Raw genomic sequence first — 13,987 nt, forward strand, 5'->3', positions numbered from 1 at the left:
ATTTTTAAACAGAGGCCTTTTTTCCTCCTCTTTAAAGAAAACAGGAACATATGCACAATATTCAGGGAATAAGCAATCTCGCTTTACTCAGTATATACACACACATGCACAAACCCGATACCCAGCTGAAAAAGAGGTAAAAACAACACTACTGCTCTATATTCTAAGCATAGTTTCATAAAAATGCACAAATGAAGGTGGTAAAAGTACTGAAAGTACATATACAGAATGCTGTGGAGTAACTAATTAACACATAACTTAAATGCATAGGTGAGGAAATCGAAATTACATTTCAAATATAGTAAAATGATACAGAAATACAGACAGAATTAAATGTCTTATTTCAGTTGCTAGGCTGTAATGATAATGACCCACCTGAAGCCATGCTTGTACCCAGACAAGTATTTTCAGAATTTTCACCTGCAGAGACTATTACATCTGGCAGTGCATGCAACTCCCACAGGTATCAAGAAGATCTCCAGACTGAAAACATAAAATGTCATTATTCTTTACTTGGCAGACTTCAGTTCATTTTGCAAGCTTCAGTAGAATATATTTTTATAACAAATACCACAAGAATGTGCACCCCTTTTTCAACTACCCTTTTCGATTTAGTTCAGAAAGGCATAAAGGAAATATGTATTACACACTTTGGCTCTATATATGAGACAGATGATGTTAATAAATATCCCTGACTCTGTTTTGCTTATACATTCATCCTCCCCAGAGTTGTTGCATCTTCCAGCATAGATGTAGAGGAAAGCCAATAACTGCTTTAGAACTATCCTGTCCACACTCTAGAAATACAGGAAAACTAAACAAAGCATTTTCAGAACCTAGCAGATCAGAGTAAAACCTCTAAAGAAGCCTGTTTGCTCCATTTAAAATACTGCTCTCGCACCACCTCTTTGAAATCATCGAAAGAGAAGCAGTAATAAAGCCACAGGCTTCAAAAGATAGAATGAGAGAAGATATTGTTAGTACACAGGCAAGACTGTACCTTTTAAAGCCAGCCAAGCAAACAGCAAGAATCAAAGTTTATTTTCAATTAACAATGATCCTCTCAAGCATAGGGAAGTTGCCATATATGCTTATGTTTTCTGCCTTCCAGGCTTAGCTTCACCCGTGCTCTCGATGTACCCTGTTAGCTCTCTTTGTCCACCATTACCGTGCATTTCAGGCAGCTCTGTACTTTACAACAGACAGCTGAGCTTGTAAATAATGCAAAATAATGCCATTTACTTCTAAAATCTATCAGATATTTCCCAATTGCTTTTTAAGGCCCCAGTGAATTTTAGGTTAACTAAAAAGATCCAGAGAACAAATAATGAGATAACCCTTTTCAAGATGTTATAATCTAGTGACAAAGTACTACACAAGCTTTGGTTTCTGTGTGTATTTGTATATTAAAAGTCCACAGCATCTGCGCTGTAAATTTTTTCAGATGTAAAGTGTAGAAATTATGTCAGAAAAGTTCATTTTCCTGAAGCTTTCTCTCTACTTGACTCCCTAAAGCTACTTGTTGCCTCTCTTGTCAGAAATCTTTCCATATTTCTTTCTCATTACAGAGAGCACCATTAACACAATACAGTCAATGCATGTGGGTGAATTCAATCAGAAGCTGCTAGAAGCCAGCACTCAATTTAAAAAGAAGCAAGGAAAAGGTACAATTGACATTTGGTGGCTGTTTGATGATGGAGGTAAGGAATTTGAGTAAGAACTGCAGGGAGAGAGATTTCTGTGCTAGCAAACATAAAAACAGGCTTGGGAACTTGCACTAAACTGTTTTCTTTTAAGATTACATAGTCAATTTTCTGTCTGGTTTAAATGTTTTAAGATTAACTTACATCTAACACTGATGAAGTGAAGGATGGTGTTTTTATCATGCAATGCACTAATTTGATCTTCTTGCAATTTTATATGTTGTTCCAGGTCTAACAATCCTGATTCCTTACATTCTAACTATCAGGAAGAAGTGGAAAAATTGTAAATTAAGGATCTTCACTGGAGGAAAAGTCAATAGGATTGAAGAAGAAAAACTAGTGTAAATATAACTATATTTGTCTCACTGTTTAAGGAGTTTGAATTGATGCTGAATATAATGCATATACAGCAGGAAGCTGTGAGTTTCTCAGCACAACTGATTTGTTGTACTGTGGGCAGCATGAAAAAAAATTATATACTTGATAGAAAGGTGTTGAGGTTATGGCATAGCCCTCAAGGCTCAATGTAAATGGCAATTACCAAAGGAAACTCACATCCAGCAATTTTTGCCATTAACAGCTCATATTCCTTTCTCTAAGAAGAGTGGTCTGCACTCTGTAATGAGAATATAATTAGTTTTATGGGATTTACATGAGGTTGTCCAGTTAACAGTAAGTGAAATTGCACATGAAGCTTCTCATATGCAAATACCACAGACAGATAGCTCACATAAATGTGATTAACTGTGGTAAAATGTAAAGAAGTTAAAAAGCAAGTTAATCAACTCTAAGACCAAGTTGATTTGACTTAGCTTTTTTAAAAAAGTCTAGATTTCATAATCATCATTAGCCTTCAAGCAAATGAAAGGTACTAATATAAACTTATTTTCATCATCACTCTATACAGGACCTTTCCTTCCAAAGCACTTTACACACTAGAGGCACAGCCATTTCACCACTGGTGGAAGCAGGCCAATTTGCGATGGAAGTCAGTAACTGCTTAACAAAGAGCAGCAGCACCATGTAGCAAGTTAAAAACAACATATCCAACCAAAACTCCAGCGGAAAACAAGCACGATGGATGCAAGGACAAGAGTTAGAATTTAGCCAGCACCACTAGGATTACGACACAGTGCCTCAGAAGACAGCTGCCACAGGGATGCTCCCTTAAGCTTTTGCTTTCACATAAAACAACCTTTACTGCACTGTGGCTCAGTCAGTTGTAAGGATTACCCTAAAGTTAACATACTTCTGTAGAAGACATTCACAAGTGTTTGTACAAACTGTTCTTATCATTGGGTAAAAAAAGCCTTACAGCTGTTCAAGGACCTGCAGGGAAGTGTTCTCTCCTCCCTGTCCAGAGTCTGCCCAAGCTTGGCTGTTCAGGACCACAACTGGCTCCTGGATCTAAGCACTCAAGTCACCAAATTTTGCTAGGAGGAAGTCGGAGGTTTTGACATCAAATGGGATTTGTCAAAACATGACAGATCTTCACAGAGGCGGTTCTGGCACCTGCATACACTGCTTGTCCTACAAAAGCCAGAGTGAAGAGTATGGTCAGTACAGTTAACAATGACCTAGTTTGTCTCCAAGAAAACAATATGTGTATGTATTTCTACGTAAACACTAGCTTTCCTCAACAGCATATTCTACCCACCACACAGAAGCCTTCAAAGACACAAATCCAGAGGCCGGGTGGTTATTGAATTCCCTAGGTAGATCTAATACAACAACATCCAAGTATAATTTCATCCATTGTATTTGCAATTCAGAAATTAAATTTACCTGGACTTTTGCTAATATGTAACTCCCCAAATATTAAAACCTTTCTACAGAAGTTGAGACTTTGCTCTTTCAGGTGTTCAAAACAAGGATTGCCCCAAGGGGCAACAAGATTTATATAAGCAGTATATTGTTCTTTTATAAAAAAAGAACAAATAAATTCTCAGGTCATAAGCAAATATGTATTTCTATCATGGTTTGCTCCTAGGAACTTTCTCACCTTTTCAAATTCCAGACCTTACATACCAAAAAAAAAACCCCAAAGCCAAAACAAACACACTAACCCCAAAACAAAAACCCCCACAAAGTTCCCAACCATGCTTCAACCAAAGGCAAAAACCAACCTAACTAAACCTGTCTAACCTCAGCACAAACACACACAAAGCTATAAACTACTCCTCTTGTGAATTGGGGCAGAAAAGCAAAGTGTTGTCTTTTATGAGAATATGTAAAGACAACCTGTGAGTAGATCAATACAAATTGATAAATGAAACAGATTCTTTAAGTATTGCATATCAATGTGCCCAACCAAATTTTCACCAACACATACACCACCAGTGTTGTACATATTCCACACATAGAATTCTGATTTTAATAGAATAACAAAAGCCTTCTCTAAGTATTACAGAATTCTGTCCTACTATATGTTGAATATTTTTCCTTTATAATTTAAGCCTTTGCAAATACTTAAAGTACCATTTTTTCCCAAAATGTAAACAACCTTCCCTCTGTTTGCTACTCGTTTCCATTTTTTGTAATTTTCATCAATCATCAGTTAAATGAATTATACTACAGCAATCACATCAATCCAGTTCTGTAATTGGAAACTGAAACACTAAAGCATTTAAAGTAATTTGTCATACAGTTAAAGATAATGAGACAACTGCATTTGATATCTTAACTCATTTATGAGTGCTCTTTGATGCAAGGCATTCAAATATAGTGATAAAATGTTCTCTCTTTTGTTTTCAGGATGGCTTCACTTCTAAGCAAATTCAGAATAAAATTTGCTGATATTAATATCATTTGTGATATCAATATAAAGCCCAACAAAGAGAGGTAAGAAACATCACCAAAATTCATTATTTAGCAGCCAGCCTTTATCAAAAGCTTGTTTCTTCTATGTTCAGCATTAAAAAAAAAAACAAAACACACTACAAAGAACAACATTTTCACTTCACTGCAATCATTTTCTAAGTACCTAGAGCAGGAAAAAGAACCTTTTAACAATCACAACTCAAAGGATCAAAACTATAGGCAGCCTTTTTCTTTATGTTGTAATGATAAGACTTAATTTTAATAAAGACTAATTAGACACCATACTTACAAGCAACTAAATTTAACAGACATTTTATGATGGCTTTTCATATCTCTTTAGGTTGCAATAGACTTACCCTCATCATATTATTCAGTCAGTCACAATTCTCTTGTAAACTCACCATCTCTGCCAACTCAGCCTTCTGGATTTTACCATGAATTCATTAACTTAACATTTTTCTGGCCAAACATAAGCATACTTCTCCTTTCCCACGAGGACGATACTGTAATACTCTCCTATCACTCAAATATAATGAAGGTCCAATGTTTTTAAAAAACTAACTTATCTCCTGAATTGATACTCTTAGGCAGAGTTTAAGAAGTTGGTAAAACAGTGCTCAGGAAGCTCCACCTCCAACTGTATTAGCTAAAAACAAAAAATAAATCTTCAAGTCCTTGCTTTCTAAAACATATCTCTATAGAAATCACCTATTTCTTCTGCTTTATATAGACAAAAGTACATAGCAAGTTGCTCAGGGAATAACTGAATCCTACTCAATTCACAATATTTCTCTTGGTCTTAAAGATCCTCTGAAAATGTTCTCATCTTGCTATGCTCTCTTCCATCCCATCCCTTACTCCCTTCTTGATAGGTCCATAGCTATTTCATAGTCAAAGAGTTCCTCTTCTCCACCCAAAGCCTTTCCTCTGAGTTCAAGTGCAATCTCAGGTTAGTCTCTTAAACCTTCTATGTCCTGTTTCTATACACACATATAACTTTGCAAAAACAATATTAGATTCACCAGTGTTTCTACAGTGCATTGGAGATTTTGACTTAGGAAACGCAATTAAAGAACATAAAGATTTTATGACTAGATACCTAAAGTCACTTATTAGTGCCCTCTTGATCTCTGAGTTAATTTTTTTTTTATTATACAAGAACTGTGTAGAATAGTTCTCTTTTTTCCAGTACTATGCAGTGATTTTACATAAATAAAAGTTATCAAAAAGAATTCATATCAGGCATTAACATAAAAACCAAACACATCTGCTGCATCAGCACTATCAGAACACAAGTGAATATTGTGCCAGAGACTTGCTAGACCACTGTATCTCTCTCCCAGCTGGCATCTCATTCATTTCACTAATAAGAGGATTATCACTTTTACATACTGAAACAGACACTAAGGTTGTTGACAAACTCTCCAGCAACTTAGCAACAACAACATTAAATGCTGCATGTCAACAGCCTTTAACCCATCTCTTGATTTCCCAGCCATATAGCAAAGTCCAACCTGTGTCCAGCCTCCTGTTTGTTTCACTTCACAGTGAGGCCTGTCAGCATCAAGTGCTCATAAAAATACACTTACATTAATATAAAAGAAACTCCCTGAGGTCTCTGTGGGACAATAGAAACTTTCAACAAATGGGCAAGCAGGGAAGTACAGAAGGATGATAAGCTTGTCCAAATGATGACAGTCAAAAACCTCAAGAAACAAACTGAAATTTAGAGAGAAAATATGTGGAAAAGTTGGGAATTGAACATAAATCTGAGCACCCATATAGCAAAAAACCTACAGCATTTCCTTCAGCCCCTTGCCACAGAAGATTTATATCACCTGTTTCTCCATTTCTTTAACACTGTAACAGTAAAACTGTACCAGTCAGGTGCTGAAGCTGATTGCTCCAGGTAATGCTAAAACAATAATAAAAGATCAGTATTTATGAGGAGACACATATTCATTGTTAACATTAGAACCAATATACTGCAGTTTGGAGTTACTGTAGAACTAATTTCAGTATTTTTGCTACAACCAGGAAAATGCAGAAAATTCTCTGCAACTATAATAGGCCAAATGCAGTGTTTAATTATCCTCAAATAACCTTTTAATTATCCTCAACCAACCCCAACATATTGAAGTGGCACAGATATAACTTGGGGCACAATGTAGCAAAGAATCGTTAAGGATTTTGCATGTTTTTCAGCCACAATTATAGTCAGGGGGGCCTGCTATACATAGTGTCTGTGAATTAAGTTAGTGAGTTCATACCCTGCAGCAAGGCCTCCATTGTAATTCCTGTTTCAGCTGGAAGTTCTTTGAAGAGATGATTGAACCATATCGCCTCCATGAAAGCTGCAAGGATATAACAACTGCTGAGAAATTAAAGCGAGAGACTCCATGGAAAATTACAGATGCAGAGCTGGAAGCGTTCAAGGAGAAGGTAAAGCCTTGCCTACCTTTTCACATGTGTACCTTTTCTTACACTCCAGATGTTTGAAGCGATTAGTAAGAAAATGTGAAATACCAGATATGGAATTAGAAATATGACATGTACAAACCTTTACTTGATATTTACAAATTGGATTTATATTGTAAACACTGCAGAGGTGTGTTATGATTGCATTATTCAGCACTTTGTAAGACATTGGCATGTTTACACAGTGTTTTCCAGGCTGATGAGAAGTTCTGCCCACATCAGAGCCAGCCAGATGAAAACCACCTCTGAACGAGAAGCCACACAGTGCTGCACTGAGCCTGAGCTAGTAAGGTCTTCTGAGAGGTTTATTAAATGGCTCCACTGTTTTAGAGCTTGAACCTCTTAAAGAGTGCAGTTCCAAACATTCACCACTTGGGAAATTGAGAACTGAATCCAGACCCTACAACTGGATCTAGAAATTTTTCCAAAGGCACGATTTAACACGGATTCTTACCTCAATGGCAGAGTGAAGACTAAACCTGCCTACAACACAGGAGTTCTCCTGCAGTTCAGAAGCACTCTAAGGCTGATGTTGGTCGACCCACTGGGTGAATTAGAGCCCAGGCTGCTCTTTAATTTTGTTGGAGCGTACCGTTTTAGCAATGAAGCGCCAGGCTTCATCAGGCCAGTGCCAAAAGGATACTGCAAACTCTTCCACCCTTAAGAGACAAGTTGTCCTGTAACTCACAGAGAATTAATCTAGCAATTTTATTTATGGTTCCTGTTGGATTAACCTGAGTGCACTGAGAGTTTAGTTATGTCCATTTTATGGTGCTGGTAACTTCCTCAGCAGAGCAAGGATAGTGATTCTGAGCTCAGAGCCGCTAGAGGTCACAGCCTGACATATTAACATAAGCTGAAATCAATGGTGATTTAAGATAGCACACTATATACTACAGACTGCAGCAGCTGGGAAGCAGACTGACTGCTCACTGTATTACCCTTTTCATAGATTTGATAACCAGCATAAAGTTATGGTAGTCAGCTGTGGGCAGAAAACTTTTGAAGTACTCTCAGCATAAATCATCAAAACTTGGGAGTCAGAGCCCCTAGAACATATCAGTATAAAAGACAACAGGAATGTAATCCCAGATACCCACACTTGCATGCAGAACAAGTGAGGTTACAACAGGAAAAAAAAAATACATGATTAAGCTTGGTCTTGTCTAAGTCACTAACTAAGGAACAAGGAAAAAAAAACTGTAAGTTGAAAGCAGTCAGTAATATGAAAATGCTAAATCTCTGTATAAAATAAGAACAGTAATAAAAAGTTTAGCTTACACACCTGAAAAGATATGCCCCTTATCTTCAGAAGTAAGGCAGTTCTGGGAATTTTGCGAAGGACATTAGAACACATTTAAAATTCAACAGAGAAAAACCCTGGCAGCACAGATAAACGGTGATGTTATAGGATGACTCTCATGAGATAACAACTGGCTAAATTATGAGGATTCTTACCTATATAACATGTGTAAAAGAACAGCAAAATTTCTGTAGAGAAGGAAAATTTAAGGTCTGAATGGAGAAAAACCAGCTCTTTACCTTCTCCAAGGAAAGAGAGAATAATTTATAAGACCAGTTAAGATACATCTATCTCCCACGCTGCCATCTCCCTGTACACAAACCTGCCCTGCTCTCTTGTTCCCTATGACTTGTGTTAAATTATAAAAACTTTGAGGGCCTTAGCCTGACCATAAAGTAATCTTGGCCGAATCTCAAAGTAACAGCCATTTATGCAATTTGTAAAAGTCCATACAAATACACAATACATAAAGCAGCTATGTCTTACTCCAGACTCCTGGTCTCCTGTTTAAGAGAGGAATTTCTGGCAAGGTGCTCCTTTACACACTGATGTTCAGCCATACTGGCATGGCAGCTGGAGACTTAAAAAATACATGAATTAACATATTAACTGCCATCAAACAATAGCACAAAGGAGGTTCTGCACAGTTCCTATATTCCATAGCCAAATAAATACTTTAAAACTATGTCTGAACCAGCTCTGGTACGGTGTCAGTACAAAAATAATCCCCATCCCCAGGAAGTCTTACACAGTGGTAAACAACTCTGGCCCCCATGTAACTATACTAATCAAGAAGCATGGCTTAGCCTCGTATTTTGTAATCTCTGTCACTCTGGACCACAGAGCAGACCTGGCTTTCAATGCTGCCAAAGCAACTGTGGAAAACCTTGCAGGCAATCGGTGGCATAGAAGTCTGTAAGGCACCAGAACTGAGGATCACTAACCTAACTGATTTTTTTCTTTTCCCCGTTTTGTTTTAATCAGAGTTACCGCCAAGTCCGTCTGAATGAACTCTTACAAGAGCATTCGAGGGCAGCTAACCTCATTGTCCTGTGAGTTGCAAGATTTTTGTTCTAACTTAGAGAATAATTTAATGTGTAAAGGGATTCTGGACTAGAGCCCTCACTGAGGGCAAAAATAATCTTTTAAGTACCTTTTGAAGGACTTGCATCTGGACTGATGGTTCTCTGGGACTACACTGAACATGAATCTTTCCTGGTAGTTCTTCATGGCTTAAAACAAAGCTCTACTCATGAAAATGTGTCAAAAATGTAATCTTCATATCCAAATCTACATGTTGAATGTTACACTTGCTTACTCACCTGCTGAAAATGCACATTTTCCTTTCTTTTCCCCCAACTATTAACAACTCAAAGTTAGAGAAAGGATTCTTTTAGTTTGCACATAACAAATGGAGTTGTTAGCCAACATCTGCTTGGAACTATATAAAACTGAATAAGGATGATGCAATTGCATAAAGAAAAAGAAGCCACCAATTAAAAAAAAAAAGCCAATTTCAGAATCAATTTTTAGTTAGACCCACATTTTTTTTATACACAGCTTCAATAAATTAGTTAGTATTTGTGATGCACAGATAAACCTCTTTAGCTCTATTAATTCAGTCTCCAAAAAAGAAGTGATGAGGTAATGTTTACCATAAATTGACTCATACTTTAAAACTCCCACCTCACAGTAATTACAGATCAGAAAATAAGATGATGGAATGCAAAACTATGCATGTACTGTATTTTTATCCTTTTTAAAAATCATATTATGTGTGGGTTTCATGACCCCAAAAATGCTTCTTTACCAGTTTAAGGTTACAAACAAGCACAAGCAGTCCCTGTCCAGTACAACTAGCCAAGTTAATGGCACTAACCAGGTGAGCAAGAGTTTGCAAGATTAAGGCCTAATGGTAGCTTTGTGCTTTATAAGATTAAAACAATCATGTAGTCTAATTATGAACATTCAGAGTTGTATATGAACAGCTGATGTTTTCTACTCAATATTTAGTGAGATGCATGTTATCAGGGCTACCCCTGTCTTTATAATGTTAATTTTATTTTCCTCTCTGTCTAAACAGGAGTCTTCCAGTGGCAAGAAAAGGAGTAGTGTCTGATTACCTGTATATGGCTTGGCTAGAAATTCTCTCCAAGAACCTTCCTCCAATCTTAATGGTCAGGGGCAACCACAAAAATGTACTGACTTTCTATTCTTAGAAAAACATCAGTGCCTAGAATATCCCTTGCTTGATTTCAACGCCTACATTTTTAATGGCAGTGATTTATTAAAGACAAACTTATCTAATACAGATCTAAAAATTAACTAATTGACAGAAATTTTTTCAAAAATCCGGAGCAACACAGTGAAAAATTAGACAAAAAAAAGGTAAATGATCCTGCTGGTGTTACACTCCAGTACAGGCAAAAGAAGGAAAATCTACCTCCATATATATATATATATCTCACATGAGACAGCAAAATAATTTGAACACACAGAGAAAAAATTCCACTAATTTTATAAGGTATTGAAAATGCTTTTGATATTTATCCTAGAAAGCCAAAATTAACCCCTACAATACAAAATAGATTAAATCTATAAATAAATACTTCTTTCAAATTGCACTGTCATAGTTGCTAATAGACATAGAGGAGGATTACAATGAAATGCACCAGTTTGGAAGAGAGAAAAAAAACCTGTACAGTATCCATCAGGTCAAAGTTATAAATTGAGATAATGCAAGTAGAATACCTGCAATGCTGTTTAATTATAAAACTGCCAAATTAAGACCTATGCCTACAGCAGATGCTTTTACTTAAATTGTTCTGCTAATTTATATTAACTCAAATGCTTCTAATTAACTGACAAACAAAAAAGTTACATATATAAAAATGGACTATATATAACAAGACTTGATAATGAATTTTCAAGCTCTGACATGGAATGTATGATTGCAATAATTAAATGTGGTAAGTAAATTTCACAAAGAAATTAGTGACATACTAGGTATTCTGACAATTTTTGCTATGAATGTTAGGGTTAATACAGTCTGACATTATTATACTTTGGGATAACATGTACAGTGATTTATGTGATTAGAAAACAACAAAAACTCCATTAGCTGAGTTGAATGCCTTATTTTTTGATTTATATAAAATATTTCTCTTATTTTTAGACTTTCTAAATAATATTCATTATACACTAACTTAAAATAAAAGAAATCCATTAAGTTGTGTAATTTCTCTATTTTCTATTCTGCAACATCATAGTACTTTATAATTTCAGCTGTCAATAAATGCAGCTTCTCTTTTTAGTGGGGAAAGCTACATCATATCTGTAAGCATTATTTACATTAAAGACCATTAAAGAACACAGCTAATTTAATTACTGTAGTTCTGCAACTCCTTTGCAGACTTCAAATGAAATCTAAGCCCCAGGAAAGCCAAGGGACCCTGAATTTCACTAAATGTTTATTTTAAACCAGGCCTCGGCTTCCATCTTTGCTTGAATTATTAGAATTTAACTTGCAGAGGATCTAGCACTCCATCTCCAAAAATGAAAAATATTTGATATTCATATTTTTCCAAGTTCAACAGCAGCAATTCAGCAGAACGTGGTAATGTCACCCAATAATCCATGTTTTATTTTCTCCATCTATTAAAGGCAGGATATGAAATACTGGTAGTTTCTCATAATGTTCTTCCTCTGCTCCTTCTTACGCTTTTACAACCAGGTTGAAGGATCATTTTGCAGTGTAGCTGCATGACACAGATATATGAGTTTCCTAAATATACTAGGCTTCCTGCACAGCTCTGAGCAAACCAAACCTCGCATTCCACACCTGCAAAACAGGGAGATTATCCTCATCCTTCACAGCGATGTTAGCAATGATACAGGAGCTCGTTACATGCTGTCAGGTCCTTCCACCTTTGTAGAACTGCAATGGCCACCATCTTTCCCACCTCACTTCAGACACCAAACAGGTATAATCTGCATGTGGTACAGGCAGCCAATGCAAAGAAAAAGAGTTTTTAGGGAGGCTCCACTTAGGCCTTCTGTGAGTATGTTTCTTATCACAATCTGTGGAAGGATCTGGCGGAATTGCACACCTACATTAAGCCCTTCAATTATGTACATGAGTGGGGATTGTTTCCTAAATATTCCCAAGCACTGTAATTCTCAATGTACGGGGAACATCAACCCAAACTGATCTGGGGGACCTAAGGACATCCAAAAAGAGGAGCACAATATGAACCAGCAATGGCACTTTCAATACTATTTGCACTTGTCTTTCACAAACACATTGCTGTGGGCATTGCAACAATAAATCCCAAGAGATACGTTTCCAAATGAACAGCAATCAAAAACTAAGTACTAACACACATATGTCTGTAAAAATCCTTGCTTAGACTACAGTGATTAATTAGATAATGTATCCACACAACAATATTATAACCAGCAGCACAAACTCTAGATGCAATAGTGCTTAACTACCTGAAAGCGTTACTTCCACAAATTCACAAGTAATTTCAACACAACAGTTTCCATGGAGCTTCTATTTCTTGTTCCTCACCATGATTTCCGAAGTGTGTGCAAGACCAGTTTGGAGAGCATATTAATTATGGACCATCTTAAATTGCAACTTCTATTGCAAAATTTTGTTAGTCCACCCACCTCCTTTCCCACTCTGTAACAGACACTTCCTCTTTTATATAAATCATGCATAAAACAACTGCTGAATTTTAATCACCATGTTAGTAACTGAATTCTAATTACAAGTTTGCCATCTCTAGAAAAAATATGGCTCTAAAACTGTCTAGCACATTTTGAGCTTGTATCAGACTACCAACTCCGCAGGTTTATATAATCTAGGGTTGATTTGATCAGCCACAACAAAAGCAAGCATAGATAAGGTGACCAGGGACATTAAAGTGTGAAAATACCGTTGCTATGAAGCAAAAACAAAGAATATTTTGAGTCTTCTTCAAAAGTCTAGGCATCCTGCACAGCTAAGCTTGTGCCAAAGGGCCTGTTAAAATGATCCACTACTGCTCCTCTCATCAGTGCATCTTACCTTTTCCTCCTAATGTTAGTGGGCCTCCAACAGGTATCACAGAAGGCATTTTATCATAGTTCAGAGAATACATTTTCCTTAAATCTTTTTACAACCACTGGCAAGTTGCCCATCTTGATCATATACCCCTAGGGCACAGCGCTTAGGAACTGTAATAGGTGTCCCCACCTACTGCTCCAGAACAGCATTCTTCCAACATGCCTTTCACTAGATTTTCAGTCCCCAACAGAGATTAGTTTGGGGGGGGGGGGGGGTTGTTTGTCTGTTAATTTTTAAATTAGCAACCCAACAGTGCAAGTAGAAAAGCTACCTAACCAAAAAGGCATCACATTCAGAAGATAAACAGCTGCAGCTGCTCAAGCCACGTTGTGCAAAGAGCATGCTACTATCATACTTCACACCCAAAGGTGTTCTCCACCTAATCATCCTAATCACAAAGTACAAAGCTCCAGCCACTTGCATAGTAAATTTTACCAGTCTTAAACTTCTGCAATTTTCATCACATCTTTGAAAAGCCCTACCATAAGCCTTCCTGGCTAGGCAAAATATGACAGGCTGCCCTTCATGTTCAGAAAATCTGGACATATCTCATCTTTTCCCTCTTGTTCT

General features: G+C 36.8%; 1 protein-coding gene and 1 long non-coding RNA gene across 7 annotated transcripts in view; one reads left to right on the forward strand and one right to left on the reverse strand.

The window, feature by feature from the left end:
* The window catches only part of LOC115340946, a 42,895-nt gene extending 33,631 nt beyond the window's left edge, over nt 1-9,264 (reverse strand). For both annotated transcript variants that reach the window (XR_005932334.1, XR_003923252.1), the window contains exons 1-3: nt 8,791-9,264; nt 6,794-6,877; nt 376-483 (exon numbers count right to left, since the gene is read on the reverse strand). This is a non-coding gene — a long non-coding RNA (uncharacterized LOC115340946). The remainder of the gene's footprint in view (nt 1-375; nt 484-6,793; nt 6,878-8,790) is intronic.
* The window catches only part of SLC12A1 (solute carrier family 12 member 1), a 52,940-nt gene extending 41,406 nt beyond the window's left edge, over nt 1-11,534 (forward strand). For all 5 annotated transcript variants that reach the window (XM_041123325.1, XM_030012980.2, XM_041123326.1 and 2 more), the window contains 6 exons: nt 1,569-1,700; nt 1,933-2,044; nt 4,458-4,544; nt 6,830-6,965; nt 9,289-9,356; nt 10,388-11,534. In XM_041123325.1, the coding sequence (XP_040979259.1) occupies nt 1,569-1,700; nt 1,933-2,044; nt 4,458-4,544; nt 6,830-6,965; nt 9,289-9,356; nt 10,388-10,523 (671 nt within the window). In that variant the 3' untranslated portion in view covers nt 10,524-11,534. The remainder of the gene's footprint in view (nt 1-1,568; nt 1,701-1,932; nt 2,045-4,457; nt 4,545-6,829; nt 6,966-9,288; nt 9,357-10,387) is intronic.
* Nucleotides 11,535-13,987: the final 2,453 nt, after the last annotated feature.

This window comes from Aquila chrysaetos, chromosome 5, assembly GCF_900496995.4.
Source record: "Aquila chrysaetos chrysaetos chromosome 5, bAquChr1.4, whole genome shotgun sequence".
In the NCBI taxonomy this organism is placed as follows: Eukaryota; Metazoa; Chordata; class Aves; order Accipitriformes; family Accipitridae; genus Aquila; species Aquila chrysaetos.